This window comes from Mustelus asterias, chromosome 28, assembly GCF_964213995.1.
Source record: "Mustelus asterias chromosome 28, sMusAst1.hap1.1, whole genome shotgun sequence".
Lineage (NCBI taxonomy): Eukaryota > Metazoa > Chordata > Chondrichthyes > Carcharhiniformes > Triakidae > Mustelus > Mustelus asterias.
In genome coordinates, this window is record NC_135828.1 from 7,701,322 (window position 1) to 7,725,255 (window position 23,934).

Genomic DNA, 23,934 nt, shown 5'->3' on the forward strand with positions numbered 1-23,934 from the left:
TTACTTGCCCGTTCCCGCTGGCAGTGGCTTGTCGGCGTTTAAACGAGGACTGGGACTTGCACCCACCTCAGCTCGTCCACTGACTCAAAAAAGCCGATCGCCACTCTTGGGAGACATTTGTGAGGAGTCCACCAGATGGTGCAGCCTGCTACACAGCCACATTCTGAAAGAACTGGGGACAGAGTGGCCCACGCAGACGCTGAGGTCTCCCCGCTCAGTGGAGTGGAGTGGAGGGGTGGTACTTGACATGACAAGAAACAGCCTGGGATGTGGGTAGAACAAACACTTAAAGGAAATGAATTTCCTTCTCTCTGATCCATTTCCCTGTGAGTTCTCATTTTCCCCTTTAACTGAGAAAAATTAGTTGACACACAGGAGGGGTTAATTGCTCCCAGTGAGATGTTTTGTTGTGTTAATAGCATGTGTATGTCATTGTGATGGGGTGGTCTAGGGGTGGGGGTTGCAAATTCAGCTCTGTTTTGTCACTGGTGTTGGGGGGGGTGATGAGGGGTGAAGTACAGGTGCTGATCCGTGCTGGATTAGAAACCATTCCGAACATTATCCTGTTTAATGGCACTAGGCAGGAAACACAAATCTTTCATTTCTGATCGATACGCGGGGAGAGAGAGAGCAGGCAGATCCAGCCCAGCCTCGTAGGATGGATATCTGTAATTAATCTGCTCACTTTAGGGGGCAGCAGGAGAGGAGAATCCACACTCCGCAGAAGCATCAGGAATGAGGAGTCGCTGTTTAACTGCCTAGATAAGACTTTAATCTCCCCCTGTTATCGTACACGAGCCATTAAAAACACAGCAGTGCGCCCTGTGCACACCGGTGCAATCAGGTCCATTAGTTGCCACGGCAACCAAGACAAAGGTTAAGCCATTTTCCAGTCGACGACCAGCGCAGATTATAGCAATATGCCAACTTATTGCCAATCTTTTTAATTAAAAACCTCCTCTTTGGGCCCCATTAACAGTCGAGGGTCCCTCTCCACTGTAAGCATTAAGGATCGAATTACCTAGCTTTGATTCCAACCCCCCGCCCCCCCCTTCCCCCAACCCCCCCACCCATGCCCCACACAGGGCTGACCTTGCAGATTCGTTCTCCAGTGAAACAGGGGTCTAATACAGGAGATGAGCAAGGAGCAGAGGGCTAAAGGAGCAGCAAGGGACAACACAATACGCATCGAAGCTCAGGCGCTTACATATTGGAGGAAAGGAACAGGAGGAGGTGGGGCCCTGGTTTGATTGTGTGCCAGTGGAAATGCATCGTTAAACTTTATTAAGATTTATTTTAGTCCAAAGATGTGCTGGTTAGGTGGATTGGCCATGCTAAATTGCCCCTTAGTGTCAGGTGGACTAGCTAGGGTAAACGCATGGGGTTATGGGGATGGGGTTTAGGTGGGATTGTGATCGGTGCAGACTCGATGGGCCGATGAGCGGCACGGTGGCACAGTGGTTAGCACTGCTGCCTCACAGCGCCAGAGACCCAGGTTCGATTCCTGGCTTGGGGCACTGCCGGTGTGGATGTTTGCACATTCTCCCCATGTCTGTGTGGGCCTCCTCCGGGAGCTCCGGTTTCCTCCCACAGTCCAAAGATGTGCGGGTTAGGTGAATTGGCCATGCTAAATTGCCCCTTGGTGTCAGGGGGACGAGCTAGGGTAAATGCATGGGTTTACGGGGATAGGGCCTGGGTGGGATTGTTGTCGGTGCAGACTGGATGGGCTGAATGGCCTCCTATGCACTGTAAGATTCTATGATTTTGTCACCATTTCGAGCCTCCCGCTACGAAATCAGCCCATCTCACATTGGCTGGATGGTCTCGGAGAACAGAATCCACCAGGAGATAGTACAGTTCTGGTCACCCTGGTTTCATTGGTCAGAACATTGAATACAGGAGTTGGAATGTCTTGTTGAAGTTGTACAAGACATTGGGAAGGCCACACTTGGAATACTGTGTACAGTTCTGGTCACCCTAATATAGAAAGGATATTATTAAACTAGAAAGAATGCAGAAAAGATTGACAAGGATGCTACTCGGATTTGGTGGTTTGAGTTATAAGGAGAGGCTGGATAGACTGGGACTTTTTTCTCTGGGGCGTCGGCGGTTTCGGAGTGATCTTATAGAAGTAAATAAATAATGAGGGGCATAGATCAGCTAGATCGTCAATATCTTTACCCAAAGGTAGGGGAGTCTAAAAGTAGAGGGCCATTGGTTTAAGGTGAGAGGGGAGAGATACAAAAGGGTCCAGAGGGGCTTTTTTTTCACACAGAGGGTGGTGAGCGTCTGGAACGAGCTGCCAGAGGTAGTAGAGGTGGGTACAATTTTATCTTTCAAAAAGTATTTAGACAGTTACATGGGCAAGATGGGTTTCGAGGGATAAGGGCAAAATGAGGGCAATTGGGACTAGCTTAGTGGTTAAAAAAAAAGGGCGGCATGGACAAGTTGGGCTGAAGGGCCTGTTTCCATGCTGTAAACCTCTATGACTCTATGAGGAGATGGAAGTTCTTGGAATTGCCCTGGTCGAGTTGCCAGACTTTAGAGAGAGACCCGTTGGCCAGAAATGTCACCATTCCAAAATCATGCACTAAATCCTCAGACAAAGTTAATTAGTTAGAGCAGAAATGCCCACCTTCCCTTCAACTACAATCCAGAGAAAGCAAGAGAGGGTTTGTCTTTTCTAGATTGAAGAGATTTGGGTTCCTTCCCCAAAGGATGGTGCGAATTACTCTCGCTTTTTAAGCAGGGTGCTCAGGCTTAAGATTTTTTTGTGGAGCTGCAAGAATGTTTTGAATTTTTACTGGCCCCCGGAGGGGAAAAAATAATTCAAGTTTACAAATCTCAGTCAAAATCTGGAGTTCCATTTGAAGATTAATGAGCAGGTCTGACAGCATCTGTGAGGAGAGAATAGAACCAATGTTTCAAGTCTCGATGACCCTTCGCCAGAGCTCTGAAACGTTGGTTCTATTCTCTCCCCACAGACGCTGTCAGACCTGCTGAGATTTTCCAGCATGTTCTGCTTTTGTTTGACCCACGATATTGTCCCCTTGCAGTTTCTCTGATGAATTCGGTCTTGCATTGCTGCACACGCCTTGCACAACTGCTAACTGCACTACTGAGTCTATTATCTATTGACAATCTGGCTCAGCAAAGCTTTCCCCCCCCTTCATCTCATATTGTAGTGTCGTACAATCATAGAATCCCTACAGTGCAGAAGGAGGACATTCGGCCCATCGAGTCTGCACCGATTCTCTGACAGAGTATCTTACCCAGCCCCTCTCCCCGTAACCCCGTGCTTTTACCATGGCTAATTATTCTAACCTACACATCTAGGGACACTAAGAGGCAATTTAGCACAGCCGATCCACCTAACCTGCACATATTTGGACTGTGGGAGGAAACCGGAGCACCCGGAGGAAACCCACGCAGACATGGGAAGAACGTGCAGGCTCCACACAGACTGTTACAGAAGGCTGGAATCGATCCTGGGTCCCTGGAGCTGTGAGGCAGCAGTGCTAACCACTGTGCCACCCTAGTGTCCCAGTGTGTCCTGGAGTCATGGATTTTTGACCTTTGCCAAAGGTGCAGACACCCTGGCTGTTGTCTCCAAGTGCTTCACTGCTAACCGACTTCTTTGAAGTGCGGTGCTGGCAGTTTCGTACACTCTCCCACCCAGGCCCTCTCCTATCTCTGTAACCCCATGCATTTACCCCACTAACCTATGCATCTTGGGACACTAAGGGGCAATTTAGCATGGCCAATCCACCTAACCTGCACGTTTTTGGACTGTGGGACGAAACCGGAGTACCCAGAGAAAACCCATGCAGACACGAGGAGAAAGTGCAAACTCGACAAAGACAGTGACCCAAGGCTGGAGTTGAACCAATTTCGCACACAGCAAGTTGCCACAAAGGACAAGGGGCCAAAGAATCGGTTGATTTACATTGGTGATAGTGGTGAGTGAGGGAGGATTGTCGGTCAGCAATGAAATCATTGAATCCTTATAATTCAGAAGGAGGTCATTCGGCCCATCAAGTCTGCACTGTCAATCCCACCCAGGCCCTATTCCCATAGCCCCACACATTTACCCTCACTAGTCCCCCTGACACTAAGGAGCAATTTAGCGCGGCCAATCCACCTAACCCGCACATCTTTGGACTGTGGGAGGAACTGTTGGACTTTAACCTGGTGTTGTGAGACTTCTTACTGTGCTTACCCCAGTCCAACGCCGGCATCTACACATCATGACTGTGGGAGGAAACCAGAGCACCCGGAGGAAACCCACGCAGACACGGGGAGAACATGCATAACGTCCACACAGACAGTCACCCAAGTCGGGAATCGAACCTGGGTCCCTGGCGCTGTGAGGCAGCAGTGCTAACCACTGTGTCATCGTGCCACTCCTACCTCACAGTCATAAAAGTCACTGCTCTTCCCTGAACAGTGCCAGAGGATATTTAACAAACAAACATAAGTGAGCAGTCCCTTCCAAATGATGCTGTTTGCCCAGAAAGATGAGCGCAGTGATTCTCCCCGCTATCAACAAAACAAACAGTACTTTGAACAATTTGTTTGAAATTAGGCTCTTTCAATATTGGAATCCAATTAAGTTCCTTTCCCTGCTGCTTTAACACCTGTTTATTTTATGAGCATTAGCACCTATGTTAAGATAATAAAGCCGTTTTGTAAGAATGCATTAACTGTTGATGCACCAAGAACCCAATGAAACTTGAGGCAGAAGTTGGGACCTGAGTTCACTCCATTGATACTGAGGTTGATGACGGCCTCAATGATATTAGCCATGTATGTGCTTGATTCCAGCTGTGTTTGATATCCAGCTGTTGGCTGTTTGGCAGCCCTGGCCCAACCATGCCCTAAACATCTGCACAATTCAACTGAAGTTCATAAAAATCTGGCACAGTAAATAGTCTCACATCGCCAGGTTAAAGTCCAACAGGTTTACTTGGTAGCACAGGTAAACCTGTTGGACTTTAACCTGGTGTTGTGAGACTATTTACTGTGCCCACCCCAGTCCAACGCCGGCAACTCCACATCATAAAAATATGGGGCAGTTGTATAAAATAAGCAATGGTCAATCCGCAACCTATTTAACACTCCACTGGTTTCCTTTCTGGCCAAGCTGCTGATTTGGAGTGGCACGATGGCACTGCTGCCCCACAGCGCCAAGGACCTGGGTTCGATTCCGACCTTGGGTCACTGTCTGTGTGGAGTTTACACATTCTCCCCGTGTCTGAATCTGTACCAGATGTATTTTGTTCAACAATGATGCAACACCAGAATAAACTGAGATGGATATTATTGGGGTGGCACAGTGGTTAGCACTGCTGCCTCACAGTGCTAGGGACCCGGGTTCAATTCCTGGCTTGGGTCACTGTCTGTGTGCAGTCTGCATGTTCTCCCTGTGTCTGCGTGGGTTTTCTCCGGGTGCTCCGGTTTCTTCCCACAGTCCAAAGATGTGCAAGTTGGGTTGATTGGCCATGCTAAATGGACCCTAGTTTCAGGGGGATTAGCAGGGTAAATATGTGGGGTTACGGGAATAGGGCCTGGGTGGGATTGTGGTCGGTGCAGACTCGATGGGCCAAATGGGGATTCTATGATTCTATGAGAACTATGATTAGTGTTGCTCATTTAAGGTCTACCATCTACCCAAGATGTATCTCTCACCCAAATTATTGAACCCAGGCAGTCAGATAGAGTACAGTTTTCCTCTTAGGTGATTGTGTATCTCAGTTCCAGTGACTTGGAGTCCATAGCACAGAACAAGAGCCACAAATCTGAAGCTAACTGGGCAACCCCTTTCTGCATTATAGAGTATGCTTGTACGGCTTTGAAGATAATACAATTGAATTTCCTGTAAAGTCCACAGAGATTAGCCCAAAGATTATCCAAGGTGTTGTTAAGACAGAATACCCAACAGTAACTGGTGTTTTTACAACACTGAGGAGTTTTTGACTCATGGCGCTGTACTTTCAACTTAACAAGCCAGATGGGGATGGAGTCAATTCTGGATTTACAATCTGTCCAGTATTACTCTCCACTCACATCAGGGGGTGTAAAACTGAATGGGTTATAAAACCAACACTTCACCCCACCTTGTCAGTCTCCTGATAGGTAGGTTTGGTTAAAAAGGCAGCACGGTGGAACAGTGGTTAGCACTGCTGCCTCACAGCGCCAGGGACCCGGGTTCGATTCCTGGCTTGGGTCAGTGTCTGTGTGGAGTTTGCATATCCTCCCCGTGTCTGCGTGGGTTTCCTCCGGGTGCTCCGGTTTCCTCCCACAGTCCAAAGATATGCGGGTTAGGTGGATTGATCATGCTAAATTGCCCCTTCATGTAAGGGGGACTGGTTAAGGTAAATGCATGGGGTTATGGGGATAGGGCCTGGATGGGATTGTGGTTGGTGCAGACTCGGTTGGCCGAATGGCCTCCTTCTGCACTGTAGGGATTCTATGAAAATGACCCCTACACAATTATAGAAATTACATATTTGACTTTGATGGTACCAACTCTTCACCTGCACTCATCTACCTCAATCGCGTTTCTCTTGGCTTTTTCCCAACAGAAATGTTAGAATCATAGAATCTTTACAGTGCAGAAGGAGGCCATTTGGCCCATCGAGTCTGCACCGACCACAATCCCACCCAGGCCCTATCCCCGTGACCCTATGCATTTACGTTGCTAATCCCCCTGACACTAATTTAGCATGGCCAATCTACCTAACCTGCACATCTTTGGAGTGTGGGAGGAAACCGGAGCACCCGGAGGAAACCCACACAGACACGGGGAGAAGGTGCAAACTCCACACAAGTTCAACAGTTGATAGTCCTGTGGCACTTAGGAATTATGCAACCTGCATTATTCCTGAAACAAAAACAGAAAATGCTGGAACATCTCAGCAGGTCTGACAGCATCTGAGGAGAGAGAATAGAGCCAACGTTTTCGAGTCTGGATGACTCTTCGTCAAGTTCTCCCTCCACAGACGCTGCTGAGATTTTCCAGCATTTTCTGTTTTTTGTTTCAGGTTCCAGCATTGGAAGTAATTTGCTTTTATCTGCATTATTTGTTGGATGAGGGACTTGGCGCCTCACTGTCACTCTTTTCCATATTGATCGCAAATTTCTGAAGAATGTATCTCTTTCGCTCTTTCTTATTTGATGAAAAACTGTCGGCTGCTCATCCTTTACTTGCATAGCACATCCCCATATCTTGCCTTTGGTATTTGTTATGGAAAACTCTGATCTTGCCTCTGGTGAAGGCCGAAAAGCAGAATGTTGTGGGGCCTACGCAGATGAAGATTAGCCTGTCCTTGCTGAATAGCAGACACTGACCCGTTTTGAAGGTCTGTAAGCTGTTAAACATTTTCCACTACTGTACAGTGACAGCCAGGTATGCTGGCAGTAATTTAATCTAATTTCACCCTCATGTCATGAAGGGCACAATGTATATGCATGACCTCCTGATGGTCTCTTCCTATTCTCTGTTGCTAGTAATGCGATTTGCATTATTTTATTTTATGAGTACATGGTGGTGTCTGGCAATTAAACACTTGTTGGAATTTCCAAGCACTCCCCCGGCATGAAAGTCTTCACTGAGACACTGTAGACAGACATAATCCACGCAAGTCCCCTCAATACCCGTGTGGGAAGCACTCATACACCTGACGAGAGATTGTGCGTTCAAGCCCCACTGTGGAAACACCTGACCACACAATTCAGGCTGTGGTGAGAGAGTGCTGCACTGTCAGAGAGGCTCCATCTTGCAGGTGGGACGTTCAACTGAGGATATTGTCTGTCATCACGGGTGGGTGTGAAAGATCCCACGACTGAATTGTCGGAAGGGTAAAAGGAGTTCTCCCCTGGTGTCCTGGCCAACATTCATCCCTCTGCCAGCATTTTAAGCAGATTACCTGGTCATTTATCACATTGCTGTTTGTGCAATCTTATTGTGCGTAAATTGGCAGTACATTACAACAGGGACTACACTTCAAAAGTACCTAATTCACTCTACAGTACTTTGGAATATCCTAAAGTCATGAAAGGCACTACATGAATGCAAGTCTGTCTTGCTTTATGTCTTGGGATATAAAATACTTTTGATTGGGCTCCCGAGAGGAGCCAGTTATCTATTCATGAGCAGTTAGATTTAACTAAAGCCCCTTTAGATTCCCCTGTCACCTTAGTAAATTGTAGGATAAATTTTGACATGCTCCATATGTAACTTTCAGATAAAGCTCGGCACAACATCGTGGGCCGAAGGGCCTGTTCTGTGCTGTACTGTTCTATGTTCTATGTAATAGATTAGACACTGAGTTTAGTGGTTCAACTTGCAGAAAGGACACAGCTAAGAAAATTTTTGTAAGTTCTTGGCAATTATCTAAATATTAATGAATAGGAAACAATTGAACACATTGATATGACGTTTTAGAGATGGAACTCACAATATCTTAAAGAGGCAGCTGATCTTCTCCTTCAACCTCTGCAGTTCTTGTGATATTTTTAATTCATTCGAGGGACATGGGCGTCGCTGGCTGGGCCAGCATTTATTGCCCATCCCCAGTTGCTTGAGGGCAGTTGAGTGTCAACTCTATTGCTGTGTCTCTGGAGCCACATATGGGCCAGACCAGATAAGAATGGCAGATTTCCTTCCCCAAAGGACATTTGTGAACCAGATGGGTTTTTCCGACAATGGTTTCATGGTCATCTTAATTCCAGATATTTTTTAATTAAATTCAAATTCCACTATTTGCGGTGGCAGGATTTGAACCCAGGTCCCCAGAACAGTGGCTGAGTTTCTGGATTAATAGTCTAGCGATAATACCACTAGGCTATTGCCTCCCACATAATGACAATGATGCTCCCACGATGGCGTTGGGTTTGTACGCCCAATCTAAGTTGTGAGAAGGTGGGGTTGGAACAATTTAGCACACAACATGAAGTGTACGATACCTGGCCCTGGTGAGGAGGTCTTTGTCCCCTCTAAGAGGTGAGAGACTGAGGTTGAAACCCAATGCACCCAGGCAACCTGTACAGATTGCCGATAAATCCGCTGTAGGATTTTTGGAGCTATTTTCATGATTTCGCTCTGGAAGACAAACAACAGATGTGGCTACACTCAAACATTGCTCAGCTGGTTAGACCTTGATAGGAAGCATCTGATTAAAGTAATTGGCAGTAATTTAAGATCACAGATACCATGACTATCGTTTGGCTTTGCAAGGAGACACAGTTTTAAAGGCACCAATACTCATGTCACCTCTCTCTGCCTCCTAGAGTAGAAAACAATAGAATAGAATAGAATAGAATAGAAACCCAACAGTCCAGAAGGAGGCCATTCGGCCCATCGAGCTTGCACTGACCACAATCCCGCCCTATCCCCATAATTCCACATTTTTACCCTGCTAATCCCCGACCCAGAAAATAATTAGGCAAAATCTAACTTCATCTGGCAGGTTATATTGGTGAAGTTCCATAAGTCTGGCATAGGAATGAAGAGGGTCATGTGTCAGTGAGGGAAATGAGTTGAACAAGGCCATATCCATGGTAAGAACATGAAGCTCTCATCAATCACAGCAGGACCCTATTCCCCTGGCTATCCACAGCAGGACTTGCGCTCTTTGCTGCTCTGCTGGGTATAATGCAACCTATCCAGATTACAACTATTATAAATGCATGGATCTGAGTTCAAAATTAACATACAAAATTAACAGGAAGGAAAGGATAAGCAGATTCATCAAGCCTGTCCCACATAGCGTGTTAACTGAGGCATCTTGACTCGATGACTCACTTCCTATCACCCAACCCCACACACCTGGCAGCTATAGAGAGGAGGCGCTGGCCTTGTGGTATGATCGCCAGACTATTAATCCAGAAACTCAACTAATGTTCTGGGGACCTGAGTTCGAATCCCGCCACTGGTGGAATTTGAATTTTAAAAAAAATCTGGAATTAAGAATCTACTGATGACCCATTGTTGATTGAAATCCATCTGATTCACTAATGTCCTTTAGGGAAGGAAATCTGCCGTCCTTACCCGGTCTGGCCTACATGTGACTCCAGAGCCACAGCAATGTGGTTGACTCTCAACTGCTGTCTGAAATGATGTGGAGATGCCGGCTTTGGATTGGGGTGGGCACAGTAAGAGGTCTCACAACACCAGGTTAAAGTCCAACAGCTTTATTTGGAATCACAAGTTTTCGGAGCACTGCCCCTTCATCAGGTGAGTAGTCCACTTGTGATTCCAAATAAACCTGTTGGACTTTAACCTGGTGTTGTGAGACTTCTTACTGTAACCTCTGAAAAGGCCTGGCTAGCCTCTTGGTTCAAGGGCAATTAGGGATGGGCAATAAATGCTGGCCAACCAGCGACACCCATGTCCCACGAATGAATAAAGAAAATAATAATCTCCCAGAAAAGACAAAAAGATCGAGGAAAACCCAGGGACAATCATTACAACTTATATTTCTATGGCACCTTTAATGTAATGGTGCTTTCAGGCGTATTATAATAAAACAAATGACACCAAGCATAAACTAGATGTTAGGGCAGATAACCAAAGACCTGAACAAAGAGGCAGGAGTGACTTCAATGGCATCCTGGAAAATTCCTCTCTGACGCCCCCTCAGGTGTTTGAAAATAGTTCAGAAGGTCACATGTAACTTAAAACCAGAACTTGCTGTGCCCCTAGCTAAGCTGTTCCAGTATAGCTACAACACTGGCATCAACCCAGCAACATGGAAAATTGCCCAGGTATGTCCTGTCCACCAAAAGCAGGACAAACCCAACCCAGCCAACTCAGTATCTGAGGAGTCGCAAATAGTGCTGAACATTGTGCAATCATCAGTGAACATCCCCACTTCTGACCATATGATGGAAGGAAGGTCATTGATGAAGCAGCTGAAAAGATGGTTGGGCCTCGGACACTAACCCTGAGGGACTCCTGCAGTGATGTCCTGAAACTGAGATGACTGACCTCCAACAATCACGACCATCTTTCTTTGTGCCAGCGGTGACTCCAACCAACGATGAGTGTTCTCCCTGACTCCGGTTTTGTTGGGGCTCCTTGATGCCACACTGGGTCAAACGCAGCCTTGATGTCAAGGGCAGTCACTCTCACATCACCTCCTGAGCTCACTCCTTCGTCCACGTTTCAACCAAGGCTGTAAATAGGTCAGCAGCTGAGTGGCCCTGGCAGGACTCAAACCCAGCTTCTGTGAGCAGGTGTTAGGCAAGTGCCACTTGATAGCAAAGTTGATGACCCCTTTCATCACTTCACTGAAGCAGTCCCTGTCCAAATGCAGCTAGTTCCCACATTGAGGGAACAGCTGAATCTGATATTAGCTTCAGCCCCACCCCATTCAGCACAGTTCCCCAGTGATCACGGGCAGGGAGCCTGGCTGATTCTCTGCACCCACCTTCTAGTCGGAGTAGACTTACTCCTGTACCATGCAAGCTGAGATCAGCTGCACAGACAAAAGGCAGAGCTTAGAACCCCCTTGTCTGTATGGCTCAGTTCTAGACTAATGGTCCATTTAATCCTGTGCAGTGCCGAGGGAGCACTGCACAGCCGGAAGTGCCATTTTCCAGACGAGACATCAAACCAAGGCTCCACCTCCTCTCTTGGGTGGACATAAACAATCCCGTAGCACTGTTTTGGTTCTTCCCACATCCCAGCCAACATTCATTCCCCAATCAGCAATAATAGTGCCATATATTCTGGTTCTTATCACTTTGCTGCTCTGTGCTACCTGGTTTTGCCCATTTTGGCTGCTGAGTTTCCTGCATTACAGCATTGAGGGGACGGCACAGTGGTTAGCACTGCTGCCTCACAGCGTCAGGGACCCGGGTTCAATTCCCAGCTTGGGGCATTGTCTGTGCGGAGTCTGTGTGGGTTTCCTCCGGGTGCTCCGGTTTTCTCCCACAGCCCAAAGATGTGCAGGTTAGGTGGATTGGCCATGCTAAATTGCCCCTTGGTGTCATGGGGGGACTAGCTAGGGTAAATGCATGGGGTTATGGGGATAGGGCCTGGGTGGGATTGTGGTCAGTGCAGACTCAATGGGCCGAATGGCCTTTTTCTGCATTGTAGGATTCCATGGTTCAATTCTATAATTGAGTACACTTCAGAATGTACGTCATTGGCTGTAAAGCACTTTGGGATATCCTGAAGTTTGATAAAGTGCTATATAAATGCAATAGTTTTCGTTCCATTCTAAGCCATTGGGGTTGGAAGCCTTTTTCTAGTAGGCATTAGTGAAGGATTGTAGTTTTTGTATAAGCAGTGACACGGGACGCAGTGGTGTAGAGGTATTGTCACTAGATTAGTAATCCAGAGACTCAGTGCAAGATCTCAGTACAAGGGAGTACAGCGAAGGTTTACCAGGCTGATTCCTGGGATGGCAGGTCTGTCCTATGAGGGGAGACAAAGTCAGTTAGGATTGTATTCACTGGAGTTTAGAAGAGTGAGAGGTGATCTTGTAGAAACTTATAAAATTCTAAGAGGGTTAGACAGGATGGATTCAGAAACAATGTTCCTGATGATGGGGGCGTCCAGAACTAGGGGTCATAGTTTGAGGATAAGGGGTAAACCTTTTAGGACTGAGGCGAGGAGAAATTTCTTCACCCAGAGGGTGGTGAATGTGTGGAATTCACTGCCACAGAAAGTAGTTGAGGCCAAAATGTTGTCTGATTTCAAGAAGGAATTAGATATAGCTCTTGGGGCTAAAGGGATCAAGGAACATGGGGGGGGGGGGGGAAAGGGGGGGAATCAGGATGTTGAATTTGATGATCAGCCATGATCAAAATGAATGGCGGAGCAGGCTCGAAGGGCCAAATGGCCTACTCCTGCTTCTAGTTTCTATGTTTTCTATATCTGGGGACCTGGGTTCAAATCCCATCATGGCAGATGGTCTAATGACCCATTTTCGATTGTTGTAACCATCTGGTTCACCAGTGTCCTTCAGGGAAGGAAATCTGCCGTCCTTATCTGGTCTGGCCTACATGTGACTCCAGACCCACAGCAATTTGACCCAGCCAGTGACACCGATATGCCGTGAAAAAGTAAGAAAAAAGTTCCTCAAAACACTGGTAAAATCCTGGAATCCAATGTAATAAAAAAGGAATTTGACTCACAGACTAACGTAAATGTACAACCTTCATGATTCTCTTTTGCACAGAGTGCAGCTCTCTGCCCAGGATCTCAAACAATGACCAGACAGAGTACAGGAAAGAGGTAGAGAATCTGGTGCGATGGCAATAATCTGTCCCTTAATGTCAACAAAACGAAGGAGATTGTCATCGACTTCAGGAAGCGTAGTGGAGAACATGACCCTGTCTAGATCAATGGAGATGAAGTAGAAATGGTCGAAAGCTTCAGGTTTTTAGGTGTCCAGATCTCCAACAACCTGTCCTGGTCCCCCCCATGCCGACACTATAGTTAAGAAAGCCCACCAACTTTCTCAGAAGACTAAGGAAATTTGGCATGTCAGCGACGACTCTCACCAATTTTTCCAGATGCACCATAGAAAGCATTCTTTCTGGTTGTATCACAGCTTGGTATGGCTCCTGCTCTGCCCAAGATCGCAAGGAACTACAGAAGGTCATGAATGTAGCCCAATCCATCACGCAAACCAGCCTCCCATCCATTGACTCTGTCTACACTTCCCGCTGCCGCGGCAAAGCAGCCAGCATAATTAAGGACTCCACGCACCCCGGACATTCTCTCTTCTACCTTCTTCCATTGGGAAAAAGAATGATTTTTTGATTTGATTTATTATTGTCACATGTATTAACATACAGTGAAAAGTATTGTTTCTTGCGCGCTATACAGACAAAGCATACCGTTCATAGAGAAGGAAAGGAGAGAGTGCAGGATGTAGTGTTACAGTCATAGCTGGGGTGTAGAAAAAGATCAACTTAATGCAAAGTAGGTCCATTCAAAAGTCTGACAGCAGCAGGGAAGAAGCTGTTCTTGGGTCGGTTGGTACATGATCTCAGACTTTTGTATCTTTTTTCCGACGGAAGAAGGTGGAAGAGAGAATGTCTGGGGTGCGTGGGGTCCTTAATCATGTTGGCTGCTTTGCCGAGGCAGCGGGAAGTGTAGACAGAGTTAATGGATGGGAGGCTGGTTTGCGTGATGGATTGGGCTACATTCACGCCCTTTTGTAGTTTATTGCGATCTTGGGCAGAGCAGGAGCCACACCAAGCTGTGATACAACCAGAAAGAATGCTTTCTATAGTGAATCTGTAAAAGTTGGTGAGAGTCGTAGCGGACATGCCAAATTTCCTTCGTCTTCTGAGAAAGTAGAGGCATTGGTGGGCTTTCTTAACTATAGTGTCGGCCTGGGGGGACCAGGACAGGTTGTTGGTGATCTGGACACCTAAAAACCTGAAGCTGTCGACCCTTTCTACTTCGTCCCCATTGATGCAGACAGCGGCATGTTCTCCTTTACGCTTTCTGAAGTCGATGACAATCTCCTTCGTTTTGTTGACGTTGAGGTTCTGAGATCACGTACCAACCGACTCGAGAACAGCTTCTTCCCTGCTGCCATCAGACTTTTGAACAGACCTACCTCGCATTAAGTTGATCTTTCTCTGCACCCTAGCTATGACTGTAACACTACATTCTGCACTCTCTCGTTTCCTTCTCTGTGAACGGTATGTTTTGTCTGTATAGCGCGCAAGAAACGATACTTTTCGCTGTATGTTAATACATGTGACAATAATAAATCAAATCAAATCAAGACCAAAATCAAATCTAGCGCTACAGTCGTGTGTCTCGATCTAGTCATACGCAACCAAAAAAAAAAATCCTAACTTGAGTTCTCAAAACACCAGTGGATCAAGGCTATTGCTGTCTCGACGAGTGTGTTTTGTCAACGTACAAGTGGGTTAGAGAGGCGACCTGTTAGAATGATCCAGCAACTGTCCTGGGGCCGCAGTGTTAACAGTTCAAACTTCAATAATCTGACATTTTAACTCCCAAAAATCCATACACTTAAAGCCGCTGTGCGCACTTAACAGGTTTGTAAGGCAGAGTGTACCCACTTAGGTGAGTGAGTGTGACTGCATGTTGCAAAACACAGGGAAATGTTTGTCATACGATCAAACCTAATGTATTATGGATAATGCTGAATTTCTAAAAATCAGCATATACATGGAAATTAATTTTGCTGAGCAGGTAGAGGGCAACTAATATGAATGATCAATATTGTAATAAATAGGAAATGGGTTGTCCATTGAAAATAATACATTAACCATAAGGATCACTTTTATTAGTCTACTGAGACTGCCTTCCTGAATATGAAAAAGGTGCTCTCATATTTGCACTGTATTGTTTGGAGTAATGCAAGCAGTTTTGAGCCCCAGTCACATGAGCAGCCTGGGAATGGAGGGATACAAACGATTGGTCTAGTTGGACCAAGGAGCGGCACAGGCTTGGAGGGCCGAAGGGCCTGTTTCCTGTGCTGTACTGTTCTTTGTTCTTTGTATCTAAGGAAGGATGTGCTGGCCTTGGAAAGGGTCCAGAGGAGGTTCACATGATCCCTGGAATGAAGAGCTTGTCGTATGAGGAACGGTTGAGGACTCTGTGTCTGTACTCGTTGGAGTTTAGAAGGATGAGGGGGGATCTTGTTGAAACTTACAGGATACTGCGAGGCCTGGATGGAGTGGACATGGGGGGGATGTTTCCACTAAGTAGGAAAAACTAGAACCAGAGGGCACAACCTCAGGCTGAAGGGACGATCCTTTAGAACAGAGATGAGGAGGAATTTCTTCAGCCAGAGGGTGGTGAATCTGTGGAACTCATTGCTGCAGAAGGCTGTGGAGGCCAGGGCATTGAGTGTCTTTAAGACAGAGATAGATAGGTTCTTGATTGATAAGGGGATCAGGGGTTATGGGGAAAAGGCAGGAGAATGGGAATGAGAAAAATATCAGCCATGATTGAATGGCGGAGCAGACTCGATGGGCCGAGTGGCCTAATTCTGCTCCTATGTCTTATGGTCTTATAATCTATGGTGTGCAGTTCCTGTAGAGCGACATCCTTGCGTCAGTTGCTCGTGATCTGAAACTGCGAGGCTGACGTGGAAGGTGGTTTTTGCAATGTTAGTACCTGCTCGCTTTGCTTACGTTACTAATACCAGCTGTCCCGCTGTCAGCATGCAAGACTCACATTTTCATAGGTCTACAATGCCTCCGACAAACGCAAATGCAGCAGGCAGCTCCTGCAATCAGGTGTGCAGGGACGCAGGCAGTTCCTAGTGGGTTCCGCCTGATTCCCGTCTGAATTACAGCAAAATAAGTTTAATTATTAGTGTCACAGGTAGGCTTCCATTAACACTGCGATGAAGTTACTGTGAAAATCCCCTAATAGCCACATTCCGCCATCTGTTCAGGTACACTGAGGGAGAATTTAGCATGGCCAATTCACCTAATCTGTACAGCTTTTGGACTGTGGGCAGAAACTGGAGCACCTGGAGGAAAACCACGCAGACACGGGGAGAATGTGGAAACTCCACATAGATTGTGACCCAAACCAGGAATCAAACCCAGGTGCCTGGCGCTGTGAGGTAGCAGTGCTAACCACTGTGCCACCGGGGGACTGATTCTCACTGCTCTTTGCACTACCCAGTTCTGGTCATCCTATTATAGAAAGGGTGTTATTAAACTAGAAAGAGTGCAGAAAAGATTTACTAGGATGCAACTGGGACTTGATGGTTTAAGTTATAAGGAGAGGCTGGACAGTCTGGGACTTTTTTCCCTGGAGCGTAGGAGGCTGAGGGGTGATCTTATAGAGGTCTATAAAATAATGAGGGGCACAGATCAGCCAGATAGTCAATATCTTTTCCCAAAGGTAGGGTAGTCTAAAACTAGAGGGCATCGGTTTAAGGTGAGAGGGGAGAGATACAAAAGGATCCAGAGGGGCAATTTTTTCACACAGAGGGTGGTGAGTGTCTGGAACAAGCTGCCAGAGGTAGTAGTAGAGGGGGGTACAATTTTATCTTTTAAAAAGCATTTGGATAGTTACATGGGTAAGATGGGTATAGAGGGATATGGGCCAAATGCGGGCAATTGGGAATAGCTAAGTGGTAAAATCTGGGCGGCATGAACAAGTTGGGCCGAAGGGCCTGTTTCCATCCTGTAAATGTCTATGACTCTATGTCAGTGCAGAAGCTGCTGGTCATGTCTGTCCATTCCAGGGACTTTGAGTGCAAGGTCTGGCAGATACTTCTGATATCTCTGGGGGGGATGTCCTGATGTCCGTGGGGGAGGGGCGGCAGGAAGTCTCCCAGTACATTGGGAGATCAGGGCGCCTGTGCATTGGCACCCCTGGAACTCAGTAGCTGCTTCACTGAGGCTCCTCTCTGCCCCCTGCTGGGGAGAATCACATCCTGGTTTTTTTTTTGGCACTAAGTGCTCTAAGATTGCATTTTCAAACTCGCCCAAAAATCGAGTCTGAAACTCTCCCGTTTTTTTGCTCGTTCGACACTGAATTTTTTTCGTAAAATGCCGCCCGTAGAATCCCTACAGTGCGAATGGAGGCCATTCCGCCCATCGAGTTTTCTACCAACTCTGACAGATTATCTTATCCAGGCCTTTTCCTCAGCCTATCCCCTTAACCCCACACATTTACCATGGCTAATCCATCTAAACTATATAACTTTGGATCGGAGCACCCGGAGAAAACCCACACAGACACGAGGAGAATGTGCAGACTCCAGACAGTCTGTGACAGACAGGATGTCATAACAGGTCCCATGAGGCTATTTCGAAGAGCAAGGAAGTTCCCCTCCCCGCTCCCAGTGTCTTCTCAACATTTGTTCTTCAACATGGGAACATAGGACAGCGGATCAGAAGGGCATTTGGCCCCTCCATCCTGCTCTACCATTCAACCAGATCATGAATGCCATTTACCTGCCCTATCCCCGTGTCCCTTCATGACTTTGATATCTAGAAATCTATCCATCCCTGTCTTGGACATACTCAGTGACTGAATCTCCACAGCTCGCTGGGGAAGAGAATTCCAAACATTTACCATCTTCTGAGTGAAGAAATTCCTTCTCATCTCAGTCTGAAATGGCCTGACTTCTTCAGAGACTGTGTCCCCTGATTCTAGACCCCCCCCACCCTGACCCCAACCAGGGGAAACATCCTTCCTGCATCTACCCTGTCGAGACGTGTAAGAATTTTGTATGTTTGAATGAGATCAACTCCCAAAATCACTTAACAGATTATCTCGCCAGTCTCATTTTGATCATCACAATGGATCACTTATCGCCACCTCCAGTCCCCACCAGACACATCTTCCCCTCCCCTCCCCCCCGTCAGCATTGCAAAGTGGCCATTCTCTCCATGATACTCTGGTCCACACCCTCCCTGTCATCTTCCCACTGCACCTCCCAATGTAAACTCAGTAACGCGAAATTGACCCTAGTTTCAGGGGATTAGCAGGGTAAATAGGTGGGGGTATGGGCCTGGGTAGGATTGTGGTCAGTGCTGACTTGATGGGCCGAACGGCCTCCTTCTGTACTGTAGGAATTCTGTAATTCTATGAATATAACACCTGCCCTTTTGCATCTTATAGAAGAATCATAGAATCCTTACAGTGCAGAAGGAGGCCATTCAACCCATCGAGTGCACCAACCACAATCTCACCCAGCCCCTATCCCCATAACCCCACATATTTACCCTGTTAATCCCTTTAAACTACACATTCCGGGACACTAAGGGGCAATTTAGCACGGCCAATGCACCTAACCCGCACATCTTTGGAGTGTGGGAGGAAACCGGAGCACCCGGAGGAAACACGGGGAGGATGTCTTCTCTCCTCACTGTCCAAGACATTCCTTCCAGCAATTCACATGTCTTCCTTTCTATCTAGTCTACTGTATTCACTGCTCACCATGCGGCCTCCTCTACAGCGGAGAAACCAAACTTAATTGTTTACGGGATTGAGGTCGGTATGGGCTCGATGGGCTGAATGGCCTCCTTCTGTACTGTAGGGATTCTATGATTCAAACGTGGATTGGGTGACTGCTTTGCGGAACATCTCTGCTCAGTCCACAAGCATGACAGCGAGCTTCCAGTGTCCCATCGCTTTAATCCTTCTCCTTGCTCTCACACTGACATCTCTGCCCCGACCTGCTGCTGCTGTGAAAACTCAACATGAGGAACTGCCCCTCGACTCTCGAATCGTCACTTCACAGCCTTCCAGTCTCAACACTGAGTTCAACAATTGGCCTTGGTTTTACTGGGCCCAAGTGACTTTGCCAGTGTTGCTGGTTCACAGCTCAGAATTTCACAAACACAATCTCCCCCCCGCCCTGATTTCAGTTCAGGTTAGTGCAAACCCATCCTAACCAGTTACATCACGTTGTAATCCTCTCTCCTCAGGGGAAAGCAAGCCAGCCCACGCAACCTGTCCTCAGAATTGAATCCTTTCTGGCCCCAATATTCAACATTCCTGCTGGAATTCTATCGCCCTGCCCACCACGGGAATCGGAGCGGGCAAGGGACGGACAGTGGGAAGTCCTTTGACCATAATACCATAAGACATAGGAGCAGAATTAGGCCGCTTGGCCCATCGAGTCTGCTCCACCATTCAATCATGGCTGATATTTTTCCCATCCTCATTCTCCTGCCTTCTCCCCATAACCCCTGATCCCCTTATTAATCAAGAACCGATCTATCTCTGTCTTAAAGACACTCAATGACCCGGCCTCCACAGCCTTCTGCGGCAAAGAGTTCCACAGATGCACCACTCTCTGGCTGAAGAAGTTCCTCCTCATCTCTGTTTTAAAGGATCGTCCCTTTAGCCTGAGGTTGTGCCCTCTGGTTCTAGTTTTTCCTACTGGTGGAAACATCCTCTCCACGTCCACTCTATCCAGGCCTCGCAGTATCCTGTAAGTTTCAATAAGATCCCCCCCTCATCTGTCTAAACTCCAACGAGTACAGACCCAGGGTCCTCAGCCGTTCCTCATACGGCCTCGGGTGGGATTTTCCGGTCTAGGGTCGAGCGAGACCATAAAATCCCATCCTCTGTCGTTAGAATAGAATAGAATGGAATAGAGTAGAATGCCTACAGTGCAGAAGGAGGCCATTTGGCCCATCGAGTCTGAACGGACTCTCAAAAATCATCTTACCCAGGCCCACTCAGGCCCGATCCCTGTAACCCCACACATTTACCCCACTAATCCCCCTAACATACACATCTTTGGACACTCGGGCAATTTAGCACGGCCAATTCACCTAACCTGCACATCTTGGGAGTATATTTGGTTATATGTATATATTTTGATGGTCAATATAGTACGCTTTTTAAAAAAACAATTCACCTGTGTTGTACAAAGATGGTTGAAGTTCACCTTAGTTTCCTCATTCACACTGGAAGATGTCTATATTTTTTTTATCTCTCTGACATCAAAAGGAAATTGGGAATCCTATGCTATTTCAGTAAGGGCATCATTTTATCTTTGACATGGACAGATCATTCATGGTTGACAGTCCCACTTCCTTGCTGGTGGCAAAGTTCTGACCATTACACACTATCTATTCAATCACACCTTGAGATGTTTTGCTACTATTAAGGAGCAAGTATGGGAACACTGGTAAACAAGACAATCTCATGGAATGATGCAGCACAGATGGAGGCCATTGTGCCTACGCCAGCTTTTTGCACGAGTCCCACTCCCCATAAATCGCACCAGTCAAATAGGAGCCGGAACTTTCCGGCCACTGACGCCAGTGGGATCTTCTGGTCCCACCGATGGTGCCACCCTTACCGCGGGTTTCTGGGAATTGACAATGGCGAGACCAGAAGACCCTGCCGCCGGGTATTGGCGGGGTGCCAGGGTGAAAAATGCGGCAATTGCACGGATAATCCCGCCCAAGATTTTTTGTTGGAAGTGTAGCAGGAAAAGTGTCGGACGTGAGCCAGCATCATAAAACTCAAGAAGCGCAACAGAACCATTAAACTTAAAAGTCATAATAGAAAATATTGTTGCCCTTTGTTGACTGAAAGGTAATGCGGCACATTAAGTACTGAAGTGTTCCGAGCCTTTTATAAAGGGCGCCCATTCTAATTGCTCGGTTCTGAATGGGAGCGAACTCACAGTGCTAAGTTTTTTTTTTGACAGCAGTACAATCACTGAATTGTTACCTGGAATCATAGAATCCCTACAGTACAGAAGGAGGCCATTCGGCCCTTCGAGACGGCACCAACTCTCCGAAAGGACATCTTAACCGGGGCTGTGGTGGAGGGGGGGCGCCTTATCTCCATAACCCCGTGCATTTACCATGGCTAACCTTGGGACACTAAGGGGCAATTTAGCATGGCCAATCCATCTAATGCATGGCCAATGCACATCTTTGGACCGTGACAGGAAGCCGGAGCGCCCGGAGGAAACCCACACGCAGACACGAGGAGAACGTGCAAGCTCCTCACAGAGGCTGGAATTGAACCCAGTTTCCTAGCGCTGTGAAACAGCAGTGCTAACCACTGAGCTGCCCCTTAGGATAGCACAGAAGGAGGCCATTCAGCCCAACATGTCTGTGCCAGCTCTCCAAAGGAGTAATTAATCCAGTCCTACTCCTCTACCTTTTCCTCAGGGCCTTGCACGTTCTTCCCTTTCAGATAACAATCCAATTTCCTCTTGAATGCCTCAATTAAATCTGTCTCTCCCAAACGCTCAGGCAGTGCATTCCAAATCCTATCCATTCGCTGCGTGAAAAAGGATTTCCCCATATCGCCATTGCTTCTTTTTGCCCATTACCTTTAATCCTCTTGTTCTCGATCCTTCCACCAAGGGGGACATTTTTCCCCATTTCCTCTGTAAAACCCAGCCACGTTAGTCACACACAGTCTGCCCTGAACAGATCTGTACTCGCTTTCCTTAATTAACCCGCCTTCGACTAAGTAACTATGAACAGCCCCAGTGAGACTCAAAATCCTAATTCCTGATTTACAAGACCAGTCCTGTCACCCCTGAGCTTCAGTCACAGTTTACCATTCTTTAATATGACCAGCAAATTACATTGGAATGACAGAAAAATCTCCACAGGTCCAACAGCATCTGTGGAGGGAGAATAGAGCCAACGTTTCGAGTCAGGATGACTCTTCGCCAGCTCTGTCGAAGGGACATCCAGACTCAAAACGTTGACTCTATTCTCCCTCCACAAGTGCAGTCAGACCTGCTGAGATTTTCCAGCATTTTCTAGATGCATACACAGAATGCTACTGTGCAGAAGGAGGCCATTTGACCTATCCAAATGCACTGACTACAATCCCAGCCAGGCCCCATCCCCATAACCCCATGCATTTACCCTAACTAGTCCCCCTGACACTAAGGGGCAATTTAGCATGGCCAATCTACCTAACCAGCACACCTTTGGACTGTGGGAGGAAACCGGAGCACCTGGAGGAATCTCACGCAGACACAGGGAGAATGTGCAAACTTCACACAGACAGTGACCCAAGCCAGGAATTGAACCCGGGTCCCTGGCACTGTGAGGCAGCAGTGCTAACCACTGTGCCACCGTGCCGCCCAAACTGACTCTCATCTGTCTGTGCAAACTCCACACAGACAGTGACCCGAGGCCGGAATTGAACCCGGGTCCCTGGCGCTGCGAGGCAGCAGTGCTAACCACTGTGCCGCCGTTTTTGCTTCAGGTTCCAGCATCTGCAGTATTTTGCTTTTATTATTACAGTGTGACGGGTGACCAACTAATTGGCTTCTGGTTACGATGGAACGTTTTCCAGATGAAAGTAGGAGCTCCCTCCTGTTCCTCATCTTCACGGTTCATTTTCCGTTCAATGTTTTTGATGGAACTTCAGACAATGCAGCACAAGTACAGTCCTGCATTAAATCGTCACCTTGGATTATGGAGGTGGCATGGGTGGCACAGAGGTTAGCGCTGCTGCCTCACAGCGCCAGGGACCCGGGTTCAATTCCCGGCCTCGGGTCACTGTCTGTGCGGAGTCTGCACCCTCTCCCCGTGCCTGCGTGGGTTTCCTCCGGGTGCTCCGGTTTCCTCCCACGGTCCGAAAGATATGCAGGTTAGTTTGATTGGCCATGCTAAATTGCCCCTTAGTGTCAGGGGGATTACCAGGGAAAATATGTGGGGTTACGGGGATAGGGCCTGGGTGGGATTATTGTCGGTGCAGGCTCGATGGGCTGAATGGCCTCCTTCTATAGTGTCGTGATTCTATGTTCTCAAGCCCTGGTTTGTATCTTAAACCCCCAGATACCAATATTAGCAATTGACATCCAGGTTACGAGTTATTGGTAGGGTGTCAGTTGTGAGGATATAGATAGAGTAAATGGTTTGATGTTATAAATGCTGATTAAACCTATTTCCCTTTCTGTGTGCTTACAGATTGGCACTGACTGCCATGGTCTTCGTCAATTATGGAGGCGGTGGCTACTGGTTCTTTGAGCATGCCCCTTGGAATGGTACGGTAAAAATGTTACTACTGGTGTGCATTACCTTAAAAACAATTCAGACTGCATCAAATTATTCATTTATCAGTGTCACAAGTAGGCTTACATTAACACTGCAATGAGGTTACTGTGAAAATCCCCTCGTCGCCACACTCCGGAGAATTTAGCATGGCCAATGCATCTAACCAGCACATCTTTCGGACTGTGGGAGGAAACTGGAGCACCCGGAGGAAACCCACGCAGACACGGGGAGAACATGCAGACTCCGCACAGACAGTGACTCAATCCGGGAATCGAATCGGGTCCCTGGCGCTGTGAGGCAGCATTGCTAACCACGTTCTTGATATTCAGCGCTGTGTTACAGATAGTCAAAGCACTCGACTTATTAGCATTGTTACTGACTTTTTATTTTGAGCTTGTTGCTGTCTTTGGGACTATATTGTGGAGACATTTAGTTAAAATCTTTTGAATCATAGAAGCACTA

General features: G+C 47.2%; 1 protein-coding gene across 1 annotated transcript in view; it reads left to right on the forward strand.

Annotated features, from left to right (window-relative positions):
- Window positions 1-23,934, forward strand: part of LOC144480126 (heparan-alpha-glucosaminide N-acetyltransferase) — a 189,123-nt gene that overhangs the window by 89,443 nt on the left and 75,746 nt on the right. Inside the window, exon 8 of the mRNA XM_078199272.1 lies at window positions 23,386-23,462. Within this exon, the coding sequence (XP_078055398.1) occupies window positions 23,386-23,462 (77 nt within the window). The remainder of the gene's footprint in view (window positions 1-23,385; window positions 23,463-23,934) is intronic.